The sequence below is a fragment of the Thamnophis elegans genome, chromosome 9 (assembly GCF_009769535.1).
Source record: "Thamnophis elegans isolate rThaEle1 chromosome 9, rThaEle1.pri, whole genome shotgun sequence".
NCBI classification, from domain to species: domain Eukaryota; kingdom Metazoa; phylum Chordata; class Lepidosauria; order Squamata; family Colubridae; genus Thamnophis; species Thamnophis elegans.
Window position 1 is genome coordinate 28,898,619 of NC_045549.1, and position 26,405 is coordinate 28,925,023.

General features: G+C 36.8%; 1 protein-coding gene across 5 annotated transcripts in view; it reads right to left on the minus strand.

Moving 5' to 3' along the window:
- The window catches only part of DCLK2 (doublecortin like kinase 2), a 60,918-nt gene that overhangs the window by 28,746 nt on the left and 5,767 nt on the right, over positions 1–26,405 (minus strand). For 3 of the 5 annotated variants that reach the window (XR_004255950.1, XM_032223694.1, XM_032223692.1), the window contains exons 2-5: positions 17,499–17,833; positions 8,188–8,290; positions 6,465–6,569; positions 2,856–2,906 (exon numbers count right to left, since the gene is read on the minus strand). Coding sequence is in view for 4 of the 5 variants with exons in the window: in XM_032223694.1 (XP_032079585.1) it covers positions 2,856–2,906; positions 6,465–6,569; positions 8,188–8,290; positions 17,499–17,833 (594 nt within the window). In the remaining variant the exon portion in view is untranslated. The remainder of the gene's footprint in view (positions 1–2,855; positions 2,907–6,464; positions 6,570–8,187; positions 8,291–17,498; positions 17,834–26,405) is intronic. The other 2 variants (XM_032223695.1, XM_032223693.1) reach the window with 1 other exon arrangement.

Genomic DNA, 26,405 nt, shown 5'->3' on the forward strand with positions numbered 1-26,405 from the left:
TTCAATGTGTTTATAAGACTAAGACCCAAGTTATATACAGGAGTATCTATCCTTTAAATCTGACCTCCACATCTTATGTTTTCAATGGAACATCTTTTGCAGGTCCAACCACTGATTATAGTCTCCTTCAAATTAAACCTGATTGCTGAGACAATGTAAAAAATCAATTTTGTTTTTTTGAGATCTATATCGTGGAACAAATGCCAAGTCAGATTTGTCCTTACTACAATTTGGGGGGCAAGGAGGAGGGTTAAAACCTGTCTTAACCAAGTCTTAGATTTGTTACATTTTTGTTTTACCCTTCATATTATTTTCTTGTATTAAGTCAAACAGATCCATGCTTCTTTAAAACGCACATTTTTGCAATGTCCTATACTTACTAAATTTTGAGAGACAGTAGCGGACGGTATATGAATGTTATGAAGCATAAAAAAGCTAAAGTTTTCAAAGGATAATATTCTCTTGAATTACATACCTAGTACATGGAATTTCACAACTGGACAACATAAATGGATTCTCTGTGCCCTTATTATAGTTTAAAAAACCAACATTGCAACATTTGCAACACTATAACATTTGCCATCTTTGAGTGGATTGCCACCAGATCAGTGGTGGGACTCAAATAATTTAACAACCGGTTCTCTGCCCTAATGATTTCTTCCAACAACCAGTTCACCAAACTGCTCAGAAACCTAACAACTGGTTCTCCCGAAGTGGTGCGAACTGGCTGAATCCCACCACTGCTACAGATGTAAACTTTGTATGAATAAGTGTAATGAAATCTAGAATTAATCTACACGAAGGATAGTAGATCAATAGAAGATAAGGTTATATAACTGTATTAGAAATTAATATATTTGTAATTGAATATTATTAGCCAAATTTTACATTAGACATTTTTTTATTTTTTCCATTCTATATTTCACATTCTTAATGCACTTCTTTGGAAATGTATGTCTTTGCATTATAATTATCTTTATATTTTGCTTTTCTTTTTTCTTGTTATTGATTTAAAAACAATAAAAATAAACAATAAAAATAAATTTTTGAAAAGTCAAACAAATCCATGTGGGTGTGGATGGCATACACATTTGTAAATAAAACAAATGCACAAATAATACATCCTTTATTAACTGGACTTCCTAAGCTTTTTTGTAATGCTTCATCAGATTCTAACATGTACCAACAATAGCTTATTTATAAGGTGTCTGAACATAGCAACCGCACTCCCAATGATATAATTTATGCTTTAGTGTTTTCATGATTTCTCAGAGAGAAGAAAATGCTTTTGGAGCCATACTGTTTTCAACCATAGTTCAGTTGCTTTTTTTAATGAGTCTGTCAACTAGATATTTAGTTTCCATGGAAATCTTTGTAACAACTTACACATTTGAATTCTGTAAAGAATATCTATAATGGGCAGCAGAACATTCATTTAACAGGTGCTTTGTGAATATCTGCAAGGATGAATATGCCAAATGAGATTTAAAATAAATAAAAAATACATACACAAATAAAAGTCTTTAATATTTACAACCAACATGCATACAGAGAATCTAGCCTTCTTCCTCTGAACTAACTGCATTACATTACCCAATGATTAAGAACAGCTTTCCCCACCTTGGCATTTTTCAGATCTGTACACAACACACAGAATACTCAGACAGAATGTGAAGAGGTAACTGGGAATTTGGAGAGCTACAGTCTACCCACAACTAGAAAAATTATTTTATTTTTAGGCCACATTTGCAAGTGTCTATATCTTCCTCTGAGTGCCTCTATGTTTACCAAGCAAGTTGCAGACTATACAGGTTCTCTGAATCTATTGGGTACACAAAATAAAATAGCAAGTAGTTTACTCTCCTTGCATTTACAAAGAACTAGAATTGAATTTTTAACTTTCCTAATCATCAATCAGTTTTAGGAGTCTGGAACAGAGCCAGCTGGCCGTGTTCAATAGCACGACTCCAAACATCATAAAATATAAATTGTCAAAAGCAAAATCTTCTGAAAAGCATCCTTACAATTGACTTCAAACAGGTGCAAGTGATGAATCCACACAATATGAAAGCCATATTGCAATGGAAGACAAGGGAAAAACAATCGGAGGATTACCAGATACCACAAAAGACACTAATATGCACAACAAATATTTTTTCCTTCTTATGTGAAGTATAAAGTTTTCATATCGTTCTGAAAGTTACTTATCTACAATATTCAAAACATTGAATCTTATCACTCAATGGGGAAATCAGAATGAGAACTAATGTCTTGTAAGTGAAGAAGAAAGTGGTCACTAGCACCTTTCACAAGTCTATTTACAAAACTATACTGCATATAGTATTTACAAAACTCTATTTATAAACCTATTCTGTAAGCAAAACAGTTAATTCAGCTGCATTCATCAAGACCTTGGAAGCCACTATGATTACTAATATCAACTGATATACAAATCACTAAAACTAATTAACATGATTTTTATTTCTGACACACTTTTCTACATAAGCAAATTATAAAATATGCTTTACTCCATTATTTATTTATTTATTTAAAAAATGTCATTGTAACTGAATGCCTCCAACCTCAAATTTAGCTATATGTTGGGTCAACACATCTTTCTTTAATAGTGACTATCAAATGATATCTTAATAAATCAGTTATCTAATATAATGTTAATATCATATACGTGACTATTTCCCAAGGTCTTACAGAAAAGGGAAGTCCATTAAGTCTTCGTTTTGCTAATCATAACATATGTAATATAAAGATAAGGGAATAGATCAACAGACAGAAAAAGTAAAATAGAAATGTAGGAGACAAGATGGTGATATGAAGCCATAGCATGAATGGCTCACCTGGGGATTTTGCTGAAGAGCATGTACTGGAGTACTGGCCACCCCTCTTTACTGTACTCATTCAATTGATAAAAAAAGAAAAAGAAGAAAGGTTATTCATAGGCAAGAAAACGATAAAGAAGAGGAAAATTCAACTATTTGTTTTCTAGCAAAGATATGATAAAACTTAAATATATTATCACGTATACCACTTAAACTAACATAAAAACTCATTGTGTTTCAAATCTGAATTATTTCAAGCTGAAAGTTGATTATAAGTATGAAACAGAAACTTTCAAGCATTTTTAAAGCGCTTTAAGCATAACCGTGTTGTGGGAAAGGTGAGGAAGTCGGTTTGAGATTAAGTTAAAACCATGAATTTAGCAGAGCATACATACTTTCTGAGGAATAAATTTAATTACTGTCTGTTTTAGTGTCATGCAATACTGATGCTACGTGAAGCACATTACATTATTTATCACCTTGGTCCTTACACTTGGACAGCAGTGTACATATGATACTTTGGATATTTGTCTTGATTATTACCTGAGAACTGCCCTGAGTTCAGCCACCAAATTTTTAAAGCAAACTGTAATAATGATAGTCTTGTGTTTACATTTCCCACAAATTCTGACGTTGAGAAGCTGTTGCCCAGCATTATTCTTCACAACTACATTCCAAGTCAAAATGTCTGTAAGTACATTGATTATCTGAACCTAATTCAGTGTTGAAGTCTGGTTAGGACAAAATCACCCATAGTTGCCCAAATTGGTGACTTCTTTCAGAAAAGAGGCAGAGAAAGTGTGACTGTTGACCTGCTTCATTTCATCAGGATTTGACCATCATTTCCACTTGGTGACTAGAGACTTGCTGTACAATGGCCACTCTCTTACTTGAAGGAACAATCTTAATAAGTACTATTTTGTACCCTAACAGGGTACATATTCTGTCAGTTCTGTTGTACAAAGCACATTTTTGTTTTATATGAAACTACTGGAGTTGGTTATTATAGGTTCTGGAGCTGGATATCGCCAATATGGATATTTATTCATTATATTTTATTCCAGTTCATTGTTAAATGAATTATGGATGGTTTAGCATTAAAAACAGTATGATTTACCCAAAACAATCAAAATAATTCATTAATAAACTATAACATTACTATTAAAATACAAACCTCATAATCATAGTAATTATTAAGTGTTCTGGAGGGCAAAATTTTTTGGGGGACAGCTTAGTTTTAGTAGCTTTTTTGAAAGTCAGAATGGGTTTGTGTGTGCCCTCAGGATTTCTGTTTAGCAGGGGAATATTCCAGAAAATTAGTGTCATAACAGAAAAGAACAGATTTCTTCCTCTTCGTTGAATGTCCAGTGAAAAGAAACTTTCACATACATACCTGGTATACTGGATATGGCATTTAGTTTGAAGCAAATAGTTCTATTGCTACCTGGATTCAAAACCACGTAAGACTTTATAGATAAAAAAAATATCAGATTTTATATTGAGCCCTGTTTGGTGTTCTGTGTGGTATGCAATGGCTCTTTGCTTGCCAAAAGGCGCTCTGCACCATCTGCAGCTTCTCAGCAGTGTTTGAAGGTCACTCAATCTAGAGCACATTGTGGTAATCTGTGTAGAAGAGGCCAGTAATTTGAGTTCTACCAGAAATGTTTATTTCTCCAGGAATGGTCAAAACTGGCAAAACGACTCAAAACTCGCACATAAATCCCCCCCTGCCTATATTTCTTCTATCCGCATCCTCCAGGCCTCAGGTCAAGATTTCTACTGTATCAATGGCTGATACCAAGGTACAGGTGGATAATAATGATAATTGCAAACAATCACAAAAATATAAAACCCTGCATATAGAAGTAGAACGACTATGGCAAAACAAAGGTAGTACCAATTCTAATAGGTGCTCTGTGTGCAATTCTAAAACATCTGGGGCACTATTTAAACATCATCAGCATTGACAAAATCACCATCAGTCAATTGCAAAAGGCAGCTTTTAGGTAGATCTCAACTTACAACTGGTTGCTTAAGGACCATTCACAGTTATGATGGACTCAAAAAAAGTTCCATATGACTCATGCTTGAAATTACAACCGCCACACCACCCTGTGGTCACATGAATGCATTGTGGGCTCTTGGCAACCAGCTCACATTTACAGAATAACAGAGTTGGAAGGGTTCTTGGAGATCTTCTAGTCCAACCCCTGCCAAGCAGGAACCCTGCTTCTTCTTAAAAATCTCCAGTGTTGGAGTACCCATAGGTACTGGAGGCAACTCGTTCCATTGATTAATTGTAAATCTCTCATTAGTTCTAGGTTGCTTCACTCCTTGATTGGTTTCCGTCCATTGCTTCTTGTTGTGCCTTCAGGTGCTTTGGAGATTAGGCTGACCCTGTCTTTTTTGTGACAGCCCCTTACATATTGGAACACTGCTAGTTGCAGTGTCCCAGAATCACATAGTTGTGTTTTGCAAAGTTTTTGCTGTTTTTAGCAAAAAAAAAAAAAAAAGCCCATTGGATAAGCTGAATTTGGACTTATGATCATTTAACAACCATGTTACTGGCCTAAAAACTGCAGTTAATTACTTAACATCCATTGTAAAAATGGAGTTAAAATTGTGTCTGGTCGTGTGGTAACTCAACTTCCGACCACAATGACTTATAAGCAAAATTCCAGGCTCAACTGTGGTCATAAGTCAGAGTCTACTTGTACTTGGAACAGCTTACATCTTGCAACAATACCTTTACACCAGGAAAGAACATCATTTGCTAACACTAGGTCCTTGGGAAGGACTCAGTAAGCAGTTAAAAATGCAAAATCAGTTTAAATATCTGGCAGACTCTGTGTCCATAAGTTAATTTAAGTTTATATACTGCCCAAATCCCAGCAATTCTGAGGGGTTTACCAATTGTTAAAAACATTTAAAAACAAGGAATACAAAATTGCAAAAACAATGAGTCAAAACAGCACATGCTAATCAATTAAAAACCAACCATCATCATGTACTACCACAGCATAGCCTACCAGACCACCTACCATGAAATTTCCAGCTATTTCCACCTACCAGCTAATAATCACCAATATCCCTGGCTTTTTCCCTGTTCTCCCACCCCCTTTTGTCCCTCCAAATACTTCAAAAAAGCATGTTTTGGGTCAGGCATTGGCCACATGAAACAGTTATTTAATGCATGGAACAATCTGTGCATATTTGGCATATCCCTTGCTAAGATTTTTAATGGTTTAAAGGTTGTAAGTTGCTTTGCGGGAACCTGCTAGAGTGCTTGGTTCTTAAATGCCTTCACATGTTCCTTGCTGTTAGTGAAAAAGGCAATAATCACAATTTCTTATACTCTCTTTATGGAATTTCCTCCTTAGAGATGTTGAAATGCTACTGAACATTTAAAAATAAGTTAAGCTTTATTATTTGTTGCAGTACATGTTTTTTCATATGCTTTCAGTGGTATTTATTCCTTGTTTTGTGTATCAATTTATTTATTCTACTGGCAATTTTTGTAAGTTTAAATGTTTAGTCACTAATTTCTGATTGCTTGATTCTACCACAGGGATTGAGCCACGTATGAAAAAAAATGAATTTCTAAAGAGCAGTTCTGTTTTCAGTTACCTGAAGCTGGGGATTTGCTTCGACGTGAAGGTCCAGGACTTTTAGATCCAGAATACCTTGTTGTTCCAGATGCATGAGAATAAGATGATTTCATAACACGGCATTCTGCAAACAACATAGAAGCACATTAGAATAAATATTTTCAATGCACAACCACTTTAATTGAAATATTTTCAATTAAACCACCCCGAAAGGTAGAAGTTCCTAAGTTACTGTTCCTAAATACTATGTTTCCCTGAAAATAACACCTATCCCGAAAATAAACCCTAGCTTAATTTTTACATGCGTGCCTAATATAAGTGGCTGCTTGCGCCAGACACCAATTGGCACATTGCACCAGTGCTGCTGCTTGCGGCAGGATGCCACATGCTGCATTGCGCTGGTGCCACCGCTCATGACAGGAAGTTGTATAGTCTAACATGCCAGTGCTCCCACTCACAGCGCAATTGCACAATGTGCCATGTGGCCTTCTTGCAACGAGTGGCGGCAATGGCACGATGTACCATGTGGCGTCTGGTGGCTACAGAACAAATCAGACAGCAGTGCCACAGGTGTTGGGGCATGGGAGGCCTGGCGGCAGTGATCTTAAAGTAAGTGGGTAACAAATTCCCAAAAGAAAATAAGTCTGGGTCTTATTTTCAGGGGAATGCGGTAGTTATTACCAAATAAACAAAACACAGCTGCTAACTCAGTGTGTAATACTGTTGCAATAAATCCTTCCCCAAGTTTTTTTAAATCTACATTTGATCAAACTGGCTTCTTAATGATGCTGTAATATAAGACACCTGAATGTAAATTTATGTTTTTCTGTATGATTGTGGACAGGTTAACTATTATTTAGTACAGTGTGGAATCATTTTTTTAAAACTTCTGTATCAGAGATTAGTGGAATATTGTAATATTTTGGTGGATTGCTACAGACGTTGTTCCAATCAGGTAGTGTTTCACTTGTGGTGCATTAACAAACCTGTGCTGTATTATGCACAAAAAGCCTGCAGAATCATATTTGGCACCCAAATAATTTACTGAGATGAATTAATGAGAATAAGATAACAGGCATCATGTTTTGAAATTCCAGCTGTATATCCTTCAATTTTCCCCTTATATGTGATTTGGGGGTTGGGGTGTCTTAGTAATTTAGCAGAAAATGGGTCTGTTCAGATTCAAAGCATCTAAACCTGAAGCTGATTAAATGCCTTAAACATTAAATCAGCAGCCAACCTGCTGTCAATTGGTTAGAGACTTAAATAGTCCAATGATATCGCAAGTTTAATAAATAGTTAATAAATATGCTTGTTTATTCTGCCAGGGTGTGATCACATGAGTTATTCTATAATAGGAGATACCAAACTGGATTTCTTTGAGGGCCGGATCAATACTGTAGTTCTCCTCTGCAGGCCGGCTGAGAAGGGGAGGACGGGAAGGACACCTCCTGCAGCACCCTGCCAGCCAAAATGGGATGTTGGGTGGGGGGGCTCACGCAGCCTGTTTTTGCTGCGGAGGCACTGCGGGCCAGTCCTTTGCCATTTCCAGGCCAGTCCCATGGGCCAGATTTAAACACCCCGGGGGCTGGAGCTTGCCCAAGGGCCATGAGTTTGACAACCCTGCTCTATAAGAATGGATGATATATTGTCTATATTATGACCACTCACTCAGTTAATACATACAAGTGGGTTAAATGGATTCTTACAATCCATAAAGCATTTTAGGTGTGTATACTTACCACTATGGTCCAGAACAAAATCATCTTGAGCATAACGGTATTTTTCAGGTCCACAGGCAATAAAAACGTCATCGTCACCAAAAAAGTCTTGCAAACAGGTAACCTTTAACAAAAAAAGCAATGTCACAAGGGGCCATCAGAGGCTGAGAAACACATAAATACATTATGTATTTATGATCTGCCTTGCACTGTTGCTTGTACCATGAAAGTTAAACACAAATAGACAATGAATGGTAGTATACGTACAATTTCTATTTTTTTTCTATCACCCCAATATCATGACTCTGGATGCTATATGTGAATCTCAACAGTGATCTTAACATGAAAATAATCACATCAATAAAAATTATCAAGAACAGGTAATGGATGACATTATTCTGCTAAGCAGCAGGGAAGGACCATTCCCAGCAAACTCTAGGCCATAGCATTGGGGTCCCAATTCTTCTGACCCATGCTCCCTCACTTCCCGAGAGTATAGCACCCTAAGAAGGCTCTCTCTGAATGACCTAAAAGGAAGAGAAGAGTCATTCTGGTTAAGTCACTGTTTAAAACAGTGGTAGTCAACCTGGTCCCTACCATCCACTAGTGGGCGTTCCAGCTTTCATGGTGGGTGGTAGGGGTTTGCTATAACTCTGCTTTATAAATTTTATAAAGTAAAATTACTTCCCTACTTTATAAATCACCATTAATATAAAACCGGTGGGCGGTTAGAAAATTTTACTACTAACAGAGATACAAAAGTGGGCGGTAGGTATAAAAAGGTTGACTACCCCTGGTTTAAAATAATCCAGTGACATGCAATATAAAGTTTTATAAGTATAGTACTTTGAGTTGGGATTGGAAGCAGCAGAGCACCCAAAAAATAAGTGTCATTCTACATTCCCAGAAAGAGCTCATTTTACAGGTCTAACCATGCAGGAGCTGCAAGAGGCCATTGCAGCAAAAAAATGGGGCCGGGGCGGGGGGGGGGGGTTGGGGGTGCATGCAGCTCCTGGGCTCCATTTTCACTGACAGCAGGCTAGCAAAACAAAGTAAAAATAAAACAAAAGGATAAATTTGAGCATGCAAGAAGGGACAGGAAAGGAGAAAGGGAAAGAGGAAAGACAAAGAAAAAGAAGGGAAGATGGGAAGAGAGCAAGGAAGGAAAAATAAGGAAAGAGGGGAAGGAAGAAGAAAAGAAAATGAAGAGGGAGGGAAGAAGAAAAGGAAGGAAGGAAGGAAGGAAGATTATGAAGGAAGATCTGAGGGAAGTCCTGCCTTAACACTTAGCCACCACATGTGCCCTGACACAAGTGATGCCCACCCCAGCCATGCCTACCCTCATCATGCCCACCCCGGTCCCAAGTTCATACACAACCCTGATGCGCTCTCAATGAAATCGAGTTTGACATCCCTGATGACATATTAAACTTTATTATGTGGAAGTTATTATTCAAACGAATTTGAGTAATTAGAGATTCAGTGAATGACAAAACAGGTCTAACCAATAGATTTTACTTTCAAAAAAATTGTGACAGTGCTAGAGGTACAAAATGTATATTTTTAAAAGTGTGTTAGACAAATTCATGAAGGCTACAGATAACCGAATACATGTCCAGATATACCTTTAAGAATAAAATGTTTTTGAAGGATGACTGGAAGAAATATAATATCATCTAATATGAATGCACTATAAAATAAATGGTACTTAAAGCAAAGTTCAATGTATTATTTGCTTAGCTTTCTTGGAATTTTCTTTTACATATTTTTAGCTGTCTTCTAGCATGCATTTGATATTATTTGTTTAGAAGCATTCTTAAAATTGTCCATGAACTACTGTACAACTATATGTGGAATTGCCCCTTGAGAAGTATTTGGTAATGACAGATAATTAAACCATCACACTGTTTCTTGAGGCTGCCTCCAGAAATTTATGATTCATTGTGAAAGATAATTTGACTCAGAACTGGACTTATGACTTTATCATGTGATTTTATTTAAGAGTACTGAGCATTGTGATTTTGCAGAGGACTCCTTCCCCTGATTATTCCTTCACTGGAAGCAAAAGTGGTGGGAAGGCATTCTTGATGGTTTCTATGCTTCTACTGCTTCTATTTATTTTTACAACGCAGACAAGACCTTTGATGTATGCGCGTGCTTTGTCTATGGAACTGGAGACATACGCAAGATATTTTCTTGATGTGTTTTATTTAAAAAAAATAAGAATTATAGTTTTAATCATTCAATTTGCTACAGGCAAAAAGGTAGAATATAATGTAAATCACGTAAAATAAATCCCTGAATAGACTAACTGAAATAGACAATGAAACATACTGAACAGAACCGGAATTATAAACATTTTGTAATCAGAAATGTCTTATCATGTTTATGATATTGGGACTCGTTCATGGGAAGTTACACTTTCTTCCCTTTTGACACAAACCTTGCCATTTTAACTGGGGAATTTCTGTATGAATGCTATTTTATAATGGCAATTGATTCCATTTTACTGGCTTGTTAATATTGACTAAATAGGGAATCTGATCTGTTTTTAGTCCTGTTTTCATAGTACAGAAATTGGAACAGTTACAATATGAACTTTCCCGTTTGTCCAACATCACTCGAATTATACTGGCTTCCTAAAGACAGTTTTCCATTTATCACCACTTTATGGAAGAAAAAAGCTTACCCACACAAACAACTTTTAATGATGCTTTTAATGAAGCAAGTTTACAAATGGAGTGCTCCAAATAATTTAACAACTGAGCAAGGCTGTTGAGGCTATCTACTCGCCTTCCCAAGCTGTGGTGGAAGCTGGCATTCCCTCTCCGCGGCCTCCGCAGCTTCTACCATGGCTTGGGAAGGCGAGTAGATGGTCTCGACATAGACCATTGTAAAAAATTGGTACTTTGAGGAATCTCTTGCCTTGGACTCTGATTTTTATTGGATGCTATTTGGAACCCTGACATAGGCTTTAGCTGCAACCTGAATACTTGAGCAAGGTCGGGATGATCTCATAATTTTTATAATAAAGGAGAAACGGAAAGCACAACCTCCCGTGGTCTGCTCTCATTTAAAAGATTATCTCCTATTCCATCTAGATGAGCCCTAAATGATGAGAGACATTTAGGAAAGAAATTTTTGAAAAGTCTGCACACTGGTCATAATTTCAATGGTCAAAACATAGATTCCCATGACAATTTAACCCACAATCATTATGACTAATTCTCCACAGCCTATATCAGTAATGGCTAACCTTTTTGTCCTTGTATGCCAAAAGCATACACGTGCGCCCGACAGAGCACATGTGCGTGCCCTCACCCATAATACAATGCATGTGTGACCCCACCCGTGTGCCCCTGCGCATGTGCATGAGACATCTGCACACTCTATTTTGGGCCTAGCAGGCCTCCCTTAAGCCACTTGGGATGAAAAAAGGGGGGCAGGATGGGGTGCCGCATCCCCCACATTCCCCCCGCACATGCCTACACTGTTACAGGTGTTATGTCTATTTTGTGTGTAGCTTTATTCCTCTTTAGCATTCATCTCCATTGTTTAGTGATGCATTTCCTGCCGCTCTAGGATTTACCTCTATCTGCTCCTGTGAGGCACTTACTGTTCCTGTTGGATGGCTTATATGTTTTGATTAAGCAACGTGCACTGCAGAGACCCGAAAATCAGCTGGCCGATGGGAGACGCGCATGCATGCGCAGTGGAGCTCAGCTGGGCAATGGCTTGCGCGCCGGCAAAGAGGCCTCCACATGCCACCTGTGGCATGCATGCCATAGGTTCGCAATCACGGGCCTATATAGTCAGCAACAATTGCTTCATGAAAGACGAAATAACTTTTTTAAAAATAAAGAAAAACAACTTTCCCCCAATGATTTGTAAAGTCAGTAAACATATTTGAGGGTTAGAGCAATATGTTTTATCTTACCTTATGAAAGCTATCTCAATTTCATTTTAGAAAGCAATTACGGAAAAAAAAATCTTAGTAAAAAGATGTGGGTAGTGTGAAGACCCAGGCTGAAGAGTATAGATTTTTATTTTTTAAAATATCTATCCAACTCTATCTAATAACACTTGCTCTTTAGTAAGTACATTAACACTTCATTCCTTTTGCCTAACAGGGATGTTTGTATTTATTATCCATGACAATGATAAATATACTGGCTGGATTGAAGGAAGGCTTTTGCTGCTTGCAATAGAAAAATGCTAAAACTATGAATTCTTTTCAGCTTTCTCATACCTATTTGTACAAGGCACTAGAAAGCAGAGCAGTTGTCATGGCAGCTAATACATGGGAAAGAGCTGGCTGAATTTACAGTAAGACCATCTGCAGGCTGAAATATGCAGCACTGAGCATTTGCATGAATCTATTATCAAGTTCAGTGACAAGCTCTCTCCACCCAACATTCAATTGGCTTGAGCCTAACCTCACCGACAAAAGATAGACAAAAGATAAACATCTACACTGTCTGCTTTTTTTTGAGGCTAAATTAACTATTAAATTCCCCTCCCCCTTAGTGAATCATTCTGGCAAGGCAAATACTTAATTCTTTCCTAGACTGCTTGACAACAAAATGCAACAGATTCTTTTTTATAAAGATCTCCATTGTTGTTCCTTTAAAAAAAATGCCTGGCTAACATATACAATATTATTTAATTCATACTTTGTAAGGCTCATTGTGCAGCAGCAGAAAACATATGCCAAAGAATAGTTTTCTGTTTTTCCACACTCTTCTTTGTCTTCCTGTTCAATCATCTCATACCAATTATATCTGCTGTATGCTTATGAATTAAAAATAGGCATAAGGAAAACACAGGGAAAATGAAGTATGAAGTTGTCTACAAATACAGGAAAATGAATATCACAATTTTAGTAAATACATGTATATCATGACCTTTGTTATGCTGAACAGAAATTAAATGTTTTGAGTGCAAAAATAGTACCAAAATGTAATATTATTTATTTCTCTTATTTTAATACTTTAAAGCTTTAACAGTAATGTTCTATCTGCATTTTTAGTTAATTTCCACTGCAAATTATAAATGTATGAATTAATTCTAAGTTCACTTTTAATACACTAAAGAAGTACAAACCTTAGAATTTTTATTGTAATATTTTTATTTGCTAATCAATTCAATGCAAAAATACCAGCAAAATATGCTACAATCTGCTGAGGGGAGACTTGCACAAAGGAAATTGTAGCTTGGTGTATACACCAGTTTTCTTTTCTAACAGAATGTCAATGAAAATTCTCAGTGATCCAGGTAGAGACTTCTGGAAGTTGAATCAAGGCAACTGGACTTCTTCTCTTATGGTGTGAAATGTTTTGCTACTTATCCAAGCAGCTTCTTCAGTCTGAGCAAGTTGGTTAGATAAAGGTAAAGTTGGTTAGGTAATATGTGCTAGTCGTTCCCGACTCTAGGGGGTGGTGCTCATCTCTGTTTCAAAGCCGAATAGCCAGCGCTGTCTGAAGACGTCTCCGTGGTCATGTGGCCGTCATGACTAAACAGCGAAGGTGCACGGAACTCAGTTAACTTCCCATCAAAGGTGGTTCCTATTTTTCTACTTGCATTTTTACATGCTTTTGAACTGCTAGGTTGGCAGAAGCTGGGACAAGTAAGGGGAGCTTACTCTGTTATGTGACACTAGGGATTCGACCTTTCTGATCGACAAGCTCAGTGTCTTAGCCATTAAGCCACCGCGTGCCTGCAAGTTGGTTGGCTATATATGTCCTTTAGGGTGGTTTCATTTCTCATCTAATCTGATCTACATTAAGAGCTTACGCACAGGAAACAAATTCCTTGTGTGTCTGATCACACTTGGCCAATAAAGAACTCTATTCCCATTCCTATTCCCTTCCCTTACATTCTATTCTGGATAAGCTCCTTAGGTGAGTACATAGACAGACATTGGGATGTAAATGTCCCAACTTCTAAATCCTTTATCCTAGGTGGGTCATTACATGCCACCTTTCTAGTGAGCCTGTGAAGCGGTCTTCATCTTCCTGGAAACTGATGCAAGAGCAGCATAAAAATGGAGAACAGATTGATCTGAGGCCTCCACCTCTATTGAAGGAAGGATTTTCCACTTTGGCATAAATGGATTCCTTCATTCCTCTCTCAAGCCATCTATCCGCCCTGTCCAGAATGTGAACATTATTATCTTTAAATAGAATTTAGACTTATATACAGCTTCACAGTGCTTTACAGCCCTCTCTAAGTGGTTAGAATCAGCATATTGCCCCCAACAATCAGGGTCCTCATTTTACCCACTTCAGAAGGGTGGAAGGCTGAGTCAACATTGAGCCTGATGTGATTCAATCTGCTAATTGCAGGCAGCCAGCAGTCAGCAGAAGTAGCCTGAAGTACTGCACTTTAACCATTGTGCCACCATGGTTCAAAAGATAATAAATGAAAGTATAATGCTGATTCTGATCCTATGATCATGTACTGGGACAACCTCTTGTGTAAAGGTTGCTTGGTTTCTCCAATGAAGAGCTCTAAACACTCCTCATTGAATTTAACTGCAGAGATTATATTAGTCTTCTTATGTTTTGGTGTCTGATCTTTAGGTGGATAATGCTCCATCTCAGTGTATTGGTGGGTTGAAAGAACACAGGTATGTAGTGTTTTTTTCAAAATCTGTTTTAGCTTCTTCAATATACTAGCCATGTAAGGAATAACCAAGTTCTTCCATTGACTCTGAGTCTAAGCTCTATCTGCCAGTCTTTTTAGCAGCATCTTTTTGTATGTGATTAAAAAGAATAAAACAACTGGAATCAGTTTACAGGAGAATTTTGTTTTAGATGTGGATTGCAAGAGGCAGTAAAATATGGCGAGTGTGGCCCATAAGAGATCCCACACCAGATGGTGCCACTGATTTTTTTTATGTGGCATAAAGGAGAAATATTAAGAACTGTACCCATATTTTTATTCTCATCTACTTTTTGTGGTATATTTCTTGGCAAGCAACTTGCTGAGAAAGTGTATTTCTTAACTTTAAAAAGGATGCTGATTCTGATTTATTTCAGAAATACTTACATATACTAATACTTTGTTTGCAACTTCTATGTACTGGTTGATGCTGAAAGCAATTTATTTTTTCTTCATTTTCACAATTTTGACTGGTAGTCCAGCCAATAGTACTTTTTAAAATAATTCATCATGTTATTAGCAGTAACTGAATTTTTAAAAAGTGATTAAAATGGCTAACAGTAATATCAACGAATTAATATTTATTTACAGGTATGGATTTTAAAAAGTGTCTGTGGAAGGAGAAAATGTCAATGTTCCTAGACATTTTCCCACTAAAACTAGACTTCCAATCATTCTTTAAACATATTCACCATGTTAATTTATTATTTAATATTTTAGATCTGTTTCTATATGTTTTGGAATATTCCCCCATTCAGAACAGATTTTTATTGTACAAATTTTGCTTAAGAAGGAAGCTCACAACTCAATTACCTTAAAAGCTAAATCCAAGTAATCCTGGCTGTCTATTCTTATAAAGCTAAGAGCTTGCTTCTAGAGTTCTGGTAAGTGGAACCATTCCAAGCTAGCTGCATTGCTTCCAAGATGCAAACATAATAGATTCCTGAATCTGGCACATCTCCAAGTAAATGAAAACAAGGTTCTACTGTTTAAAGACAAATACTGAAGAGCATTCCATCTTTGAAAGGAAAGGAAGATTCAATGGAAAAGAAAACCATACTCAGATTCAGATGTGAGTTACAATAAAACATCAATCTAGCAAAGATATTGAAATGCCCATTTTGTACAAGATATAATGCTTTATGTGGCCTTGGATAAAATTCACATTAAGAAAACAGGACGTGGACTAACATTTTGCAAGAGGAAATGCTGTTTGGAAGACAAAGGAAAGGAAGTCTAAGTGTACAGGACACTCAATAATAATTGGAAATGTATGTGCTGAACAATACTACCTAATTAAGCAATGATTAAGTAAACCATGTTCATAGGATTTGCTGAAGTCGAATGTGAGGATAGTTAAGAATATTTTTTTTACATTTAGACATGGATCCTTCTGCAAGTTATTGCAATAGATAACTACAATCTTTAAGAAAACACGTTTCATTCACCAAGTACAATTCAGAACAGATATTTAAATTTTAAGGCAAATATTACTGTATTAATGTATCTTCTCTGAAGCTTATAAATCAAAGTTGCATTAACAACTAAATTATTTTGTGGCTCATAATTCTTTCCCATTAATTTCTTTTTTTAAGTGTAATTATACTAACCATTGATAAATATATATTTCTGATTACACTTATATGTCTGCTTCACTTTAAAGAGCATCTCTACAAGACTTTCATCATAGTTTTGATTCTATATGAATAATTAAAGTAGCTGAAATTTTACAAGCTTTGGAGACAGTTTCCAAAACTGCATGCTTAGTTTTATTGAAATATTTTTTTCAAGTCCTTTGCAAAGTCTTACAAAATGTGATCCATGACTTAAGATGTTATGGTGGACAACGGCAAACATTTTGAGGGAATTTTTGAGGGAATAGGCTGGTTCATTCTAAGCTGAAAGGAGATTTACATTTTTCTCTCATAGCATTAAAATATATCTATGTCTAATATACCTTGTAGATTATATCGTGGAAATTATGGAATGCTATTTCTTTCTTTTTTTAAGCCTTCAGAAATTTCTAAAAAGATAAGATGTTTTTCTAAAAACTAATTCAGCATAGAAGAAGGAATGGTCATTTCCTGAAAGCTCAATCTATAACCTTCTAAATGAATGACTGAATTAATAAACAAATACTCCAGAAACTGATGTCCCATAAGACACTTGTACAGAACAAAACTAACCTTGAAATGAGACTTAGGAACTGCCAAACTTGAATAGCAAACATGCTCTGCATTCAAGGAAACAAAACAATCTTTCTGTTCTGGAAGAGTTCTATAAGTAACAGGGGTGGATGTTTAAAAAGCAAGAGTAAAGACTCTTACTGGCTACAGGAAATGTTTAGAAGCTGCAATTTCTTCCAAAGGAAACGTTACAAAGTGCTGACTGAAAGGTGCCTAAACTTTGGACATCTGCCATTTTCACTACTTTCTTATTTTGAACCTGAAAACAATTGGTAAAAATAAAAAGAATCCACAACTTTTCACTCTCCTTGCTTCCTTCCTCACCTACTACACTAATGAATAAATGGAGAATAAGTAAGAATAACTGCATCTTAAGTGCTTCTACAATTGTTAAGAATTTGGCCTTTATGTACAATAAATTCACTATTTAAAATTTGCAAATATACTTAACTTTATATTATTATCAGTAGTAATTTTTCTTACCTGTTTCCCATCCAATGTGCAAATTCTCTTGACAATGCCTGAATCTAACTTAATAGCTTCTGTTATGTCAGTCAACACTTGGTCAAAGGAATGAGCAGTTTTTTTATTCAGCAAAATTCTCACAGCTTTTCGTGGCTTCACTCCACTGCGTATAACAGTTACCAGTTTAGGTTTAATGAAGTCTTTGCTCTCCCTTATTTCACTCTTTGCAGATGTTAAAGATGTGAAGGATCGAGATGACCCAGATTTTATGTTGACAGACCAATTTGGATTAACATTCTTAGTATAATCAACTTTCCGAAATGGCTCATTGGAAGCGCATACATAACTTTCACCTAGGGAGGAGGAAAAAGAAGAAATAAGGAAGATGTTATTTCTTTTGTTCTCACTCGATATGCTTTCTATAATCAATTACCTATATATGTGTGTATATGTCATTGGAGTATTTGCAGATGCTTAATTTTTGAAATAGTCCAAAGGTAAAGAAAGGTGTTAATAAAATTAATTCAAGGAAAACTTTCTGGGTTAAGTTAATAATATCAAATCCAGCATTTTTTTTCTTAGCATAATAAATATACATCATTAGGAAGGTGACAAAGAGAGTATTAAGCAAAAAGAGATCTTATATTTTATTAAAGCCAAGAACTAATATCAGGGATGGGCTTCCAAAATTTCAGCAACGGGTTCTCTGTTTGGCTGTTGGGTAGGCATGGCCATGATGGCCATGGCCTAGTTAGCCTCCTGCACCACAGCAAATGGGGCATTTTCACCTTCCCCAGACTCTGGAGGCTTTCCTTGAGCCTCTGGGAGGGTAAAAACTGCCTCCCCCGGGCGGACCCTGCACTTACTTCACATCCAAAACGGGCCACGTGGAGACTCCTGGGAGGGGCGTGGTGGAGTGACAGGGGCGTGGTGGGTGTGGCCAGCTAGGGATGGGATTTGGAGGTTCTCCAAACTGACCATAATGTTAGCCTACCCCTGACTAATATTCAATAGCCTGCTGTCTTTTATATTGGGCTATTAGTCCTTGATAATAAGAACTACTAGTGTAGAATTTACACTACATTCCTATTTGAAACAAAAACAATGCAGTAGTTTCTCCAGTGCTATGAATTTGGCAGGCATTGATGTTAAATATTCAAGAAATTATTTCCTATTTATACAATGTTTTCCAACTCAATCTTAGCAATTTCAGATATATGTATGCCCTCATAATGAACCTGAAAGATACTTTGCTTATAATCATAGACTACAGAGAAATAGAGGTGTCTTTCTCCATTATGCCCTCTCTACTAGAACAACATAGAAAACAGATTGGAACCTTCCTAGTTAGGTTTCCAAAAAGCCATAGTAGTTTGCTTTTCCATAGGGCATAAGTAGCACCCTGTACTGGTGTTCATAATTGATTATGTTGCTGGAATATAAGGCACTCACACTTATGATCAGAATGATATATGCACCTTTTTAAAACAAACAAATGACATTCACTTCATTCTTATTCAGTTTCAACAAACTGCCCAGACCTATAAATTCTGTATTCTTAAAGTAGCTAGTAATTAGTCAGCATTTTGTGAAAGAGGAGGCAGAATTTATTAGTAATCTATCTAGCCATGGCAGCCAATCAAAATAATACAGAAACGCTGTGTCAGGGCTGCTTCACTTAATAACCAAGAAAGAAACCACTCAACTACATTTTTCAGAATTAAGAGTACTTTTACTGGTTATAAGTAAATAGAAGCTAAGCAAAGCTGGATCTGAGCAAAAGCGCATGCAAGCATAGATATCAATACATGATCCATTCCCCTCCCCTTGGTAACCCCAGCCCATAGTGCAATCCAATTTCCCCACAGGTGTCATGTGGGAGACATCTTCAAAAATCATCATCAGGTTGGTATGCCAGACAGTTGGCCTTGGCGGGAAACTCCCTCCTTGCACATGCGCAGTAGATGGTGAGAGCAACTCCTTTTTCTCAGTCCTCCTGTACAGATTATTTCCCACACCCAAATACCATGCCCCCCCTCCCCATTTCAATGGCAGCCGAAAAGCAAGCAGCAAAACAGAGGCTGACAAGCTGGATTTACAGTTCTTGCTAGTAAGTTCCTCCTATTCAAAGGAATCTAAAGGGTGAAAGGGAATGTAGAATCAGTGTAATAATGTAAGGCTGTTACTTTAAGTTACCTAGATAAATACATTAATATAAACCAAAAGTTCTTAAATTGAATGTCATTGTCCTGGGAGGGCAGCCACTTGGGATAAAAGTCACAAAAATGAAACACTATCAAAATCCTCTCTGACTTGCCCTATAAATGACACTGCCAATGTCACTTCCTCTAAGCCCCATCAGAGCACTGGAAGTAAGCCATTGACAAGGACAATGCTGCATTAATTTGGAGCCTGAAGTGGTCTGGTCTGTTACTTAACTGGAAACAACCTTCTTTTCGTATTTAACCATATCACTGCATTATATCCTTTCCCCCAAAATAAGACCTCCTCAGATAATAAGCCCAATCGAGCTTTTGAGTACAATGGCTAAAATAAGCCCTCCCCCCAAAATAAGCCCCCCCAATATTGTAACATAGAAGCAGCCATGAGGTGACCACGCTGGCTGCCTCCTGCACCTCAAAAATAATAAGACCTCCCCAAAAATAAGGCCAAGCACCTCGGGGAAACACGGTATTCAGCCAACATAAGCAATACTACAGGCTGTTTGGTAAGAAAAAATATTCTTTCTGAATGTAATTGATTCTTCACTCCTTATTAAGTCCCATCCAACTCTTCACTTGATTCTCATTTGACTAATATTTACAAATGAGATTTCAAATTATGTATGTTTGTTACAGGCCTCTCCCAAAACGCAGAGAGGAATTGGGTGTGATTTTTCTTCCAGGAATATGTAGCACTTCACACAGTACCTTTTTATAAGAGAAATTGTGCAGACAGAAATACTACATGGATATGGAAGGAAACCTTGCAGTGGCCAGCATGACCTCTTCCTTCCTTTGTTTTCTCCCCTGGGATCTTAAGCCATCAGAAAAGCATTGCACTGCACCTGGTTTCCAATTATAAAAGGGAAATGCTGAGAGCTCCAGATTATCTCTGCGTGAGTGTGTTTGGAGAAAGATTTGTGTTGTGTGAGAGAACAGAAAGAAAGGAAGATGTAGCCAACAGAGTGAAGCAACTGTCAGCTCAACAGGCAACTGACAAGTAAAGGAAGAGCGAGCTTAAAGTTCAGCAAACCAGAAGCAAATAAGGTGAAGGGAAAAGTGGAGCCCAACAGCTTTACCACTCTAGCAGCTGGTCTGGCACTTGGCTTTTCTCACTTCTGCACAGGCTGAGAAACTGCTTCAGCAATGGTTGAGAACACCAGGTGACAGCAAAAGAGGTCAGTTTGAATGTGGTTAAATGATGTCTAAAGACTTTGGTGTAAATTCAATCAACAGAACTGTTATGTATGATTTATAAGAATAAGATTCAGGAATAGCTGTTAGAATAAGTAACAGTGTAAGCTTAATAACAAGTGGTAAGATAGAAGTTAGGACAATAAGTTTGTTAAATTTTCTGTAATAAAAGTCTCCCTGAAAACATAGAAGATAAAAAAACAATCTGTTTGTTGCTGGCCTGTACTGCTTCCCCAAAATATTCCCTCGCATTTAGAGCCAGTATTGAGATGGCACAGTACCCAAGCAAACCACATGCCAGTCTTCAATGAAAACAAAAGTAGAACCAGAAAAATGGAGTTTGGTCCTAGAAGAATTGGAGGTCTAATATACATATACATATACATATACATATACATATACATATACATATACATATACATATACATATACATATACATATACATATACATATACATATATGTGTGTGTGTGTGTGTGTGTATGTGTGTATATGTGTGTGTGTGTGTGTGTGTGTGTGTGTGTGTGTGTGTGTATATATATATATATATATATATATATATATATATATATATATATATATATATATATATATATATATATATATATATATATATATAATTTAGATTTTACAATCCCCGGTATGCCCAAATATGGGAGGAAGATCACTACTTCCATTCTCTGTCCTTCGGCTCGTCACAAGAGACCATCCAGACAGAACCCAATATTTTTTTTACTGTTGCCTTTTTGTTACATTTGTTATATTTCCCTTTATTTATTTATCAGCACAAATATAACATACATACATACATACATACATGCATACATATGTGTATGCATACACACACACACACACACCACACACATACATATCCATACATTAGAGGTTTTGTAAGGGACACAGTGGCTCAGCGGCTAAGATGCTGAGCTTGTTGATCAGAAAGGTCGGACCATGGAGACGTCTTCCGACAGCACTGGCTCTTTGGCTTTAAAATGGAGATGAGCACTGCCCCCTAGAGTCGGGAATGACCAGCACATATGTGCGAGGGGAACCTTTACCTTTAATTTTAAGGTGGAAGAATTGGTTGGAGATGAGGCAAATCCTAAAACCTAAGCACCACTGCAAAGAAAAGCAATTTCACCTATGGATGAGGAGACATATGATTAGGCAGCAAGATGAGAAAAAGAATAGCCAGAAGGGAAGAGGATTAGATTGTGGAGAGAATCTGAATGGCTAGAAAGGGACTGCTTAGGAAGAGAGAAGAAAGGAAAAGAGAAGAAAGAAGAGAAGAAGGCTAGAAAGAGAGAACAAAGAAGGAAGGAATTTGTTTGAGGGAAACTCAAATCTATGCAGTCCTCTCAAACACACAAACATTAAACTTTGCCTAGTGGAAATAAAGGACTTAAATATGTGAGGATCTTCAAACTTTCATAGGACAAATATAGAATCATTCTTTGTAATATTTGACTAGATTGCAGTTGCTTGGAAATGGCCTAAGGGAGAGTAGATAATTTAACTAGTTGTATGTTTAACAGGAAAAGCACAAATATGGCTCCCTTCAGGAGAAGTCTGACTATAATCGAGTAAAGAGAGATGTATTGAATCGATATGAAGTTCTGACAAATGTTTAGGCAATATTCCTAACTTACCGTATTTTTCGGAGTATAAGACGCACCAAGGTTTTGAAGAGGCAAATTTAAAAAAATAGGTAGGTAGATAGAGGGAGAGAAAGAGAGAGAAATACAGTAGGTAGGTAGGTAGGGAGAAAGTGAGTAGTTAGGTAGGTAGATAAAGGAGGGGAGAAAGAAATAGAGAGAGAAAGAAATACAGTAGATAGGTAGGAAGAGAGAGAGTAGGTAGCTATGTAGGTAGATAGAGGGGGGAAGAGAGAGAGAAATACAGTAGATAGGAGAGAGAGAGAGAAGGTAGGTAGGTAGATGTTTCCAAGTGTATTTATCCATGTGCTGGAGAAGGAAATTGCTGACAATCTACAGCACCTAAGACTTTGTTTCTGCTGGCACAGCACTTGATCAATGTAATTCTCATTAATCAGTTAAAGAGCTTTCCAAAAGGAAAAAAAAAGTTTTTGTACTCTGCAAATCTCCCCAAAACGGCCCATTTTTTTTAAAAAAAGGCATGAATAGCCTTTGGGGGGGGGACTTGCAGAGTGCTCCTGGGGGGGGAGCAAAAATCAGCAAAAAAACGCCCTGTTTCCACAAAAACAGGCCCATTTTTTGTCAAAAAAAATATGCACACATAGCCTTATGGAGACCTATAGAGTGCTGCTGAGGGGTTGGGAGGCAAAAAACAGCCCATTTTTTGCTCATTTCTGCCCGTCCCAGCCCCCATGAGCTCTCTGAAAGCCTCCATAAGGAAATGCACAGCCAGTTTGGTGAAGGGGGCAGGGCTTTGGGAGGCAAAAAATGCTGTATTCGATGTATAAGATGCACCCAGATTTTCAGCCTCTTTTTTGAGGAAAAAAAGTGCGTCTTATACTCCAAAAAATACAGTACATGAAGGGGAGAATTATGAACAAGATTAGAAGATTTAGGATGAAAGTGGTTAAACCCAGAAACACATGGTAAGAGAATTGGATGAAATTGTGTTAGCATATTTTATCTAATTTTGTTATCTTCTGTTTCTGAAAGCTGCATCCCTTGCAAAGGATTATGGTACTTAGCATCATTAAAATCTGAAAAGGTCAGAAAAGGGTTTGAAATTGGAAAAGGGCCAAGGAGTTGTCAAGTGTTGGCTGGCAAAGTAACACTGGGGGGAAAAAGAGATGGCATAGGAAATTTTCCTGATTAGGAGGCAATAAGATACCTATTGGAAATATAAAATACTATACCAGTGTAAACCAGGGCATATGCTTCCAACACATTCAGCATTATGGGGATAATGGGCATTGAAAGATAGGCAAATGTTTGCATAAGGCTGATAAAAGTAGAAGATATCCAATAAATAGAGAATTTAACTCTGCCCTGGGGTTTAGATAGAGGACAGAAGCAAAGATTCCTCACTGAAAGAAGGAAATAAGGATAAGAAAAACATGAATCACATTATTACTAAAATTTAACCTAATGTTACAAAGTAGATAGAAATAAAACTTTTTTGGCAGATAGTTAATGTTAAGTAAGGATGTTGATCAATTCTAAATCAAGAATGTTTTTTCTCTTCCCTCCTTTTATGCCACCAGATTAGAAAAACAAGTTTCACACCAACTTTTGCAAATAAATGTGAGTCAGTCTGAAATAATTTGCTATAGTGATTGCATGTTAATTAACTCACACTCCTACACACAAACTAAACCCCATTTATTTCAGTAACTCAAATCTATCAGAACGCTTTTCTGTTTTCTTCCAAAGCAACTAGATAAATATGTGAATTGCAGAGAAATGTGGTATAAGGTTCCTGCTAATTTTGACTCATCCATAAAGCTTAATGGTCTATTATAAAGGTTAGGTGGAAAAAGAAATAATATCTATTGTCTTACACTCCTAAGGTGGAATATGATTTCAAAATAATGGATATTATTTTTTTTAAATAAATTATGCAGCTGAAATAGTTACTCCCTAGAATCAATTTAATTGCAGTCCCTCAGTTTAGTTTGAAGCAGTATTAACAAACTTTCAAATTTCTATAAAAATAAAAATGATACATCATATATTATTTCTAAAATAGGAAAAAATGTGAAAAAATATCTAGCATAATCTGGTTAATTCTTCCTTAAGATACCAGGAAACCTATGGTATCTTAAAACTTACACAAATATTTATAGATCAGAGTTTGCTGCACAAATTGCATAATGTGTTACTACATGGGGCAATTTAATCATTATTATAATAGCATCTTATCTGGGTTCATGGATAAAGGCTGTTGTAAAATTTCATTTATTAATCTGAAACTAGAATCTACACTATACTGAATCTTTCTTTGGAACTAGATATTGTACAAAAAACATTTATTATTATGAGGGAGTCAAACTATTCTCCAAAGCACCTGAGGGTAGAACAAGAAGCAATGGGTGGAAACTAATCAAGGAGAGAAGCAACTTAGAACTGGGGAGAATTTTTTCTGATAGAACAAATAATCAATGGAACAACTTTGAGGAATACTTTGCCTTGGACTCTGATTTAATTTTGGATGTTATTTGGAACGCTGACACTTGCCTCCACAAGTTGTAAATGCTCCAACACTGGAAGCTTTTAAGAAGATGTTGGACTGCCATTTGTTTGAAGTGGTGTAGGGTTTCCTGCCTAGGCAGGGAGTTGGACTAGAAGACCTCCAAGGTCCCTTCCAACTATGTTATTCTATTCTATTACTTATTACTAAACAAAAAAGTGTGCATCCAGCTGCCAGTGAGACACCCTCAAGCCTGCTGCCAACAGCAGGGATCCCCAACCCTTGGTTTATGGATCAGCACTAATCCTCAACATGCGAGGAACTGGGATATGCAAAAACAATCAAAGCCCCGTCCGCAGGATGTAGGGAGCACATGAAACCATGCCCCCTCCAATCCATGGAACAATCTCTTTCTATGGATTTGGTCCCTGGTGCCTAAAAGTTATGGGGCTGCTAGTCTACAGCACAGATATCTACAGCTTGATAGAACCAACATTCTGACCCAAGAGAACCCATTCGGGGCAGGAAGAAACTAAATCTGACCAAATGTGTCAGCTCGGCTTTAACATTGTCTATATGACAATTTAATACAGGGCCTAAACATACAGTCTACAGAATTATGGATTCATATTTCTGCTCTTAATAATATTAAATAGCAATAGCACTTAGACTTATATTCTGCTTTACAGTGCTTTACAGCCCTCTCTACGTGGTTTACAAAGTCAGCATATTGCCCCCAACAATTTGGGTCCTCATTTTACCAACCTCAGAAGGATGGAAGGCTGAGTCAACCTTGAGCCTGGTGAGATTTGAACTGCTAAATTGCAGTTCTGCACTCTACCCACTGCACCGTCATGGCTCAGTAAATCCTGGAACATGCAGAACAAAATTGATTTAATTGTTTAAAAAAGAAATTCAGCAGCGCTATTGATGCTATAACATTAATTATTGATGTTATTATCAACCATGATTGGAACCCTCAAAGAAACACCTAAAAGACTCCCTCTATATTTCAGAATTTTAACTTTATTTTTCCTGAACATCCTAATTTTAAAAAATAACCCACCTGGCTTGGAACTTCCTACATCCTATATTATCAAACGAGACCCGGATTGTTGGGGACAATATGCTAACTCTGTAAAAAGCTTAGAGAGGGCTGTAAAGAACTATGAAGCAGCATATTGAATGCTATTGCTATTCTTAGGAACTATTTTAATAATTTTGAATTATTAATTTTTTACCATTCTTAGATTATGAATCTAGTTGCAGATTACTCAGCAATAATAAATGCATATACTAGCCATTCTATGAGATTATCTTGTCCCATTGATATTAAGCTATTCTTGGCTAGTAATAGTATATTATTCTTTTTGTTAAAAAAAGAAAA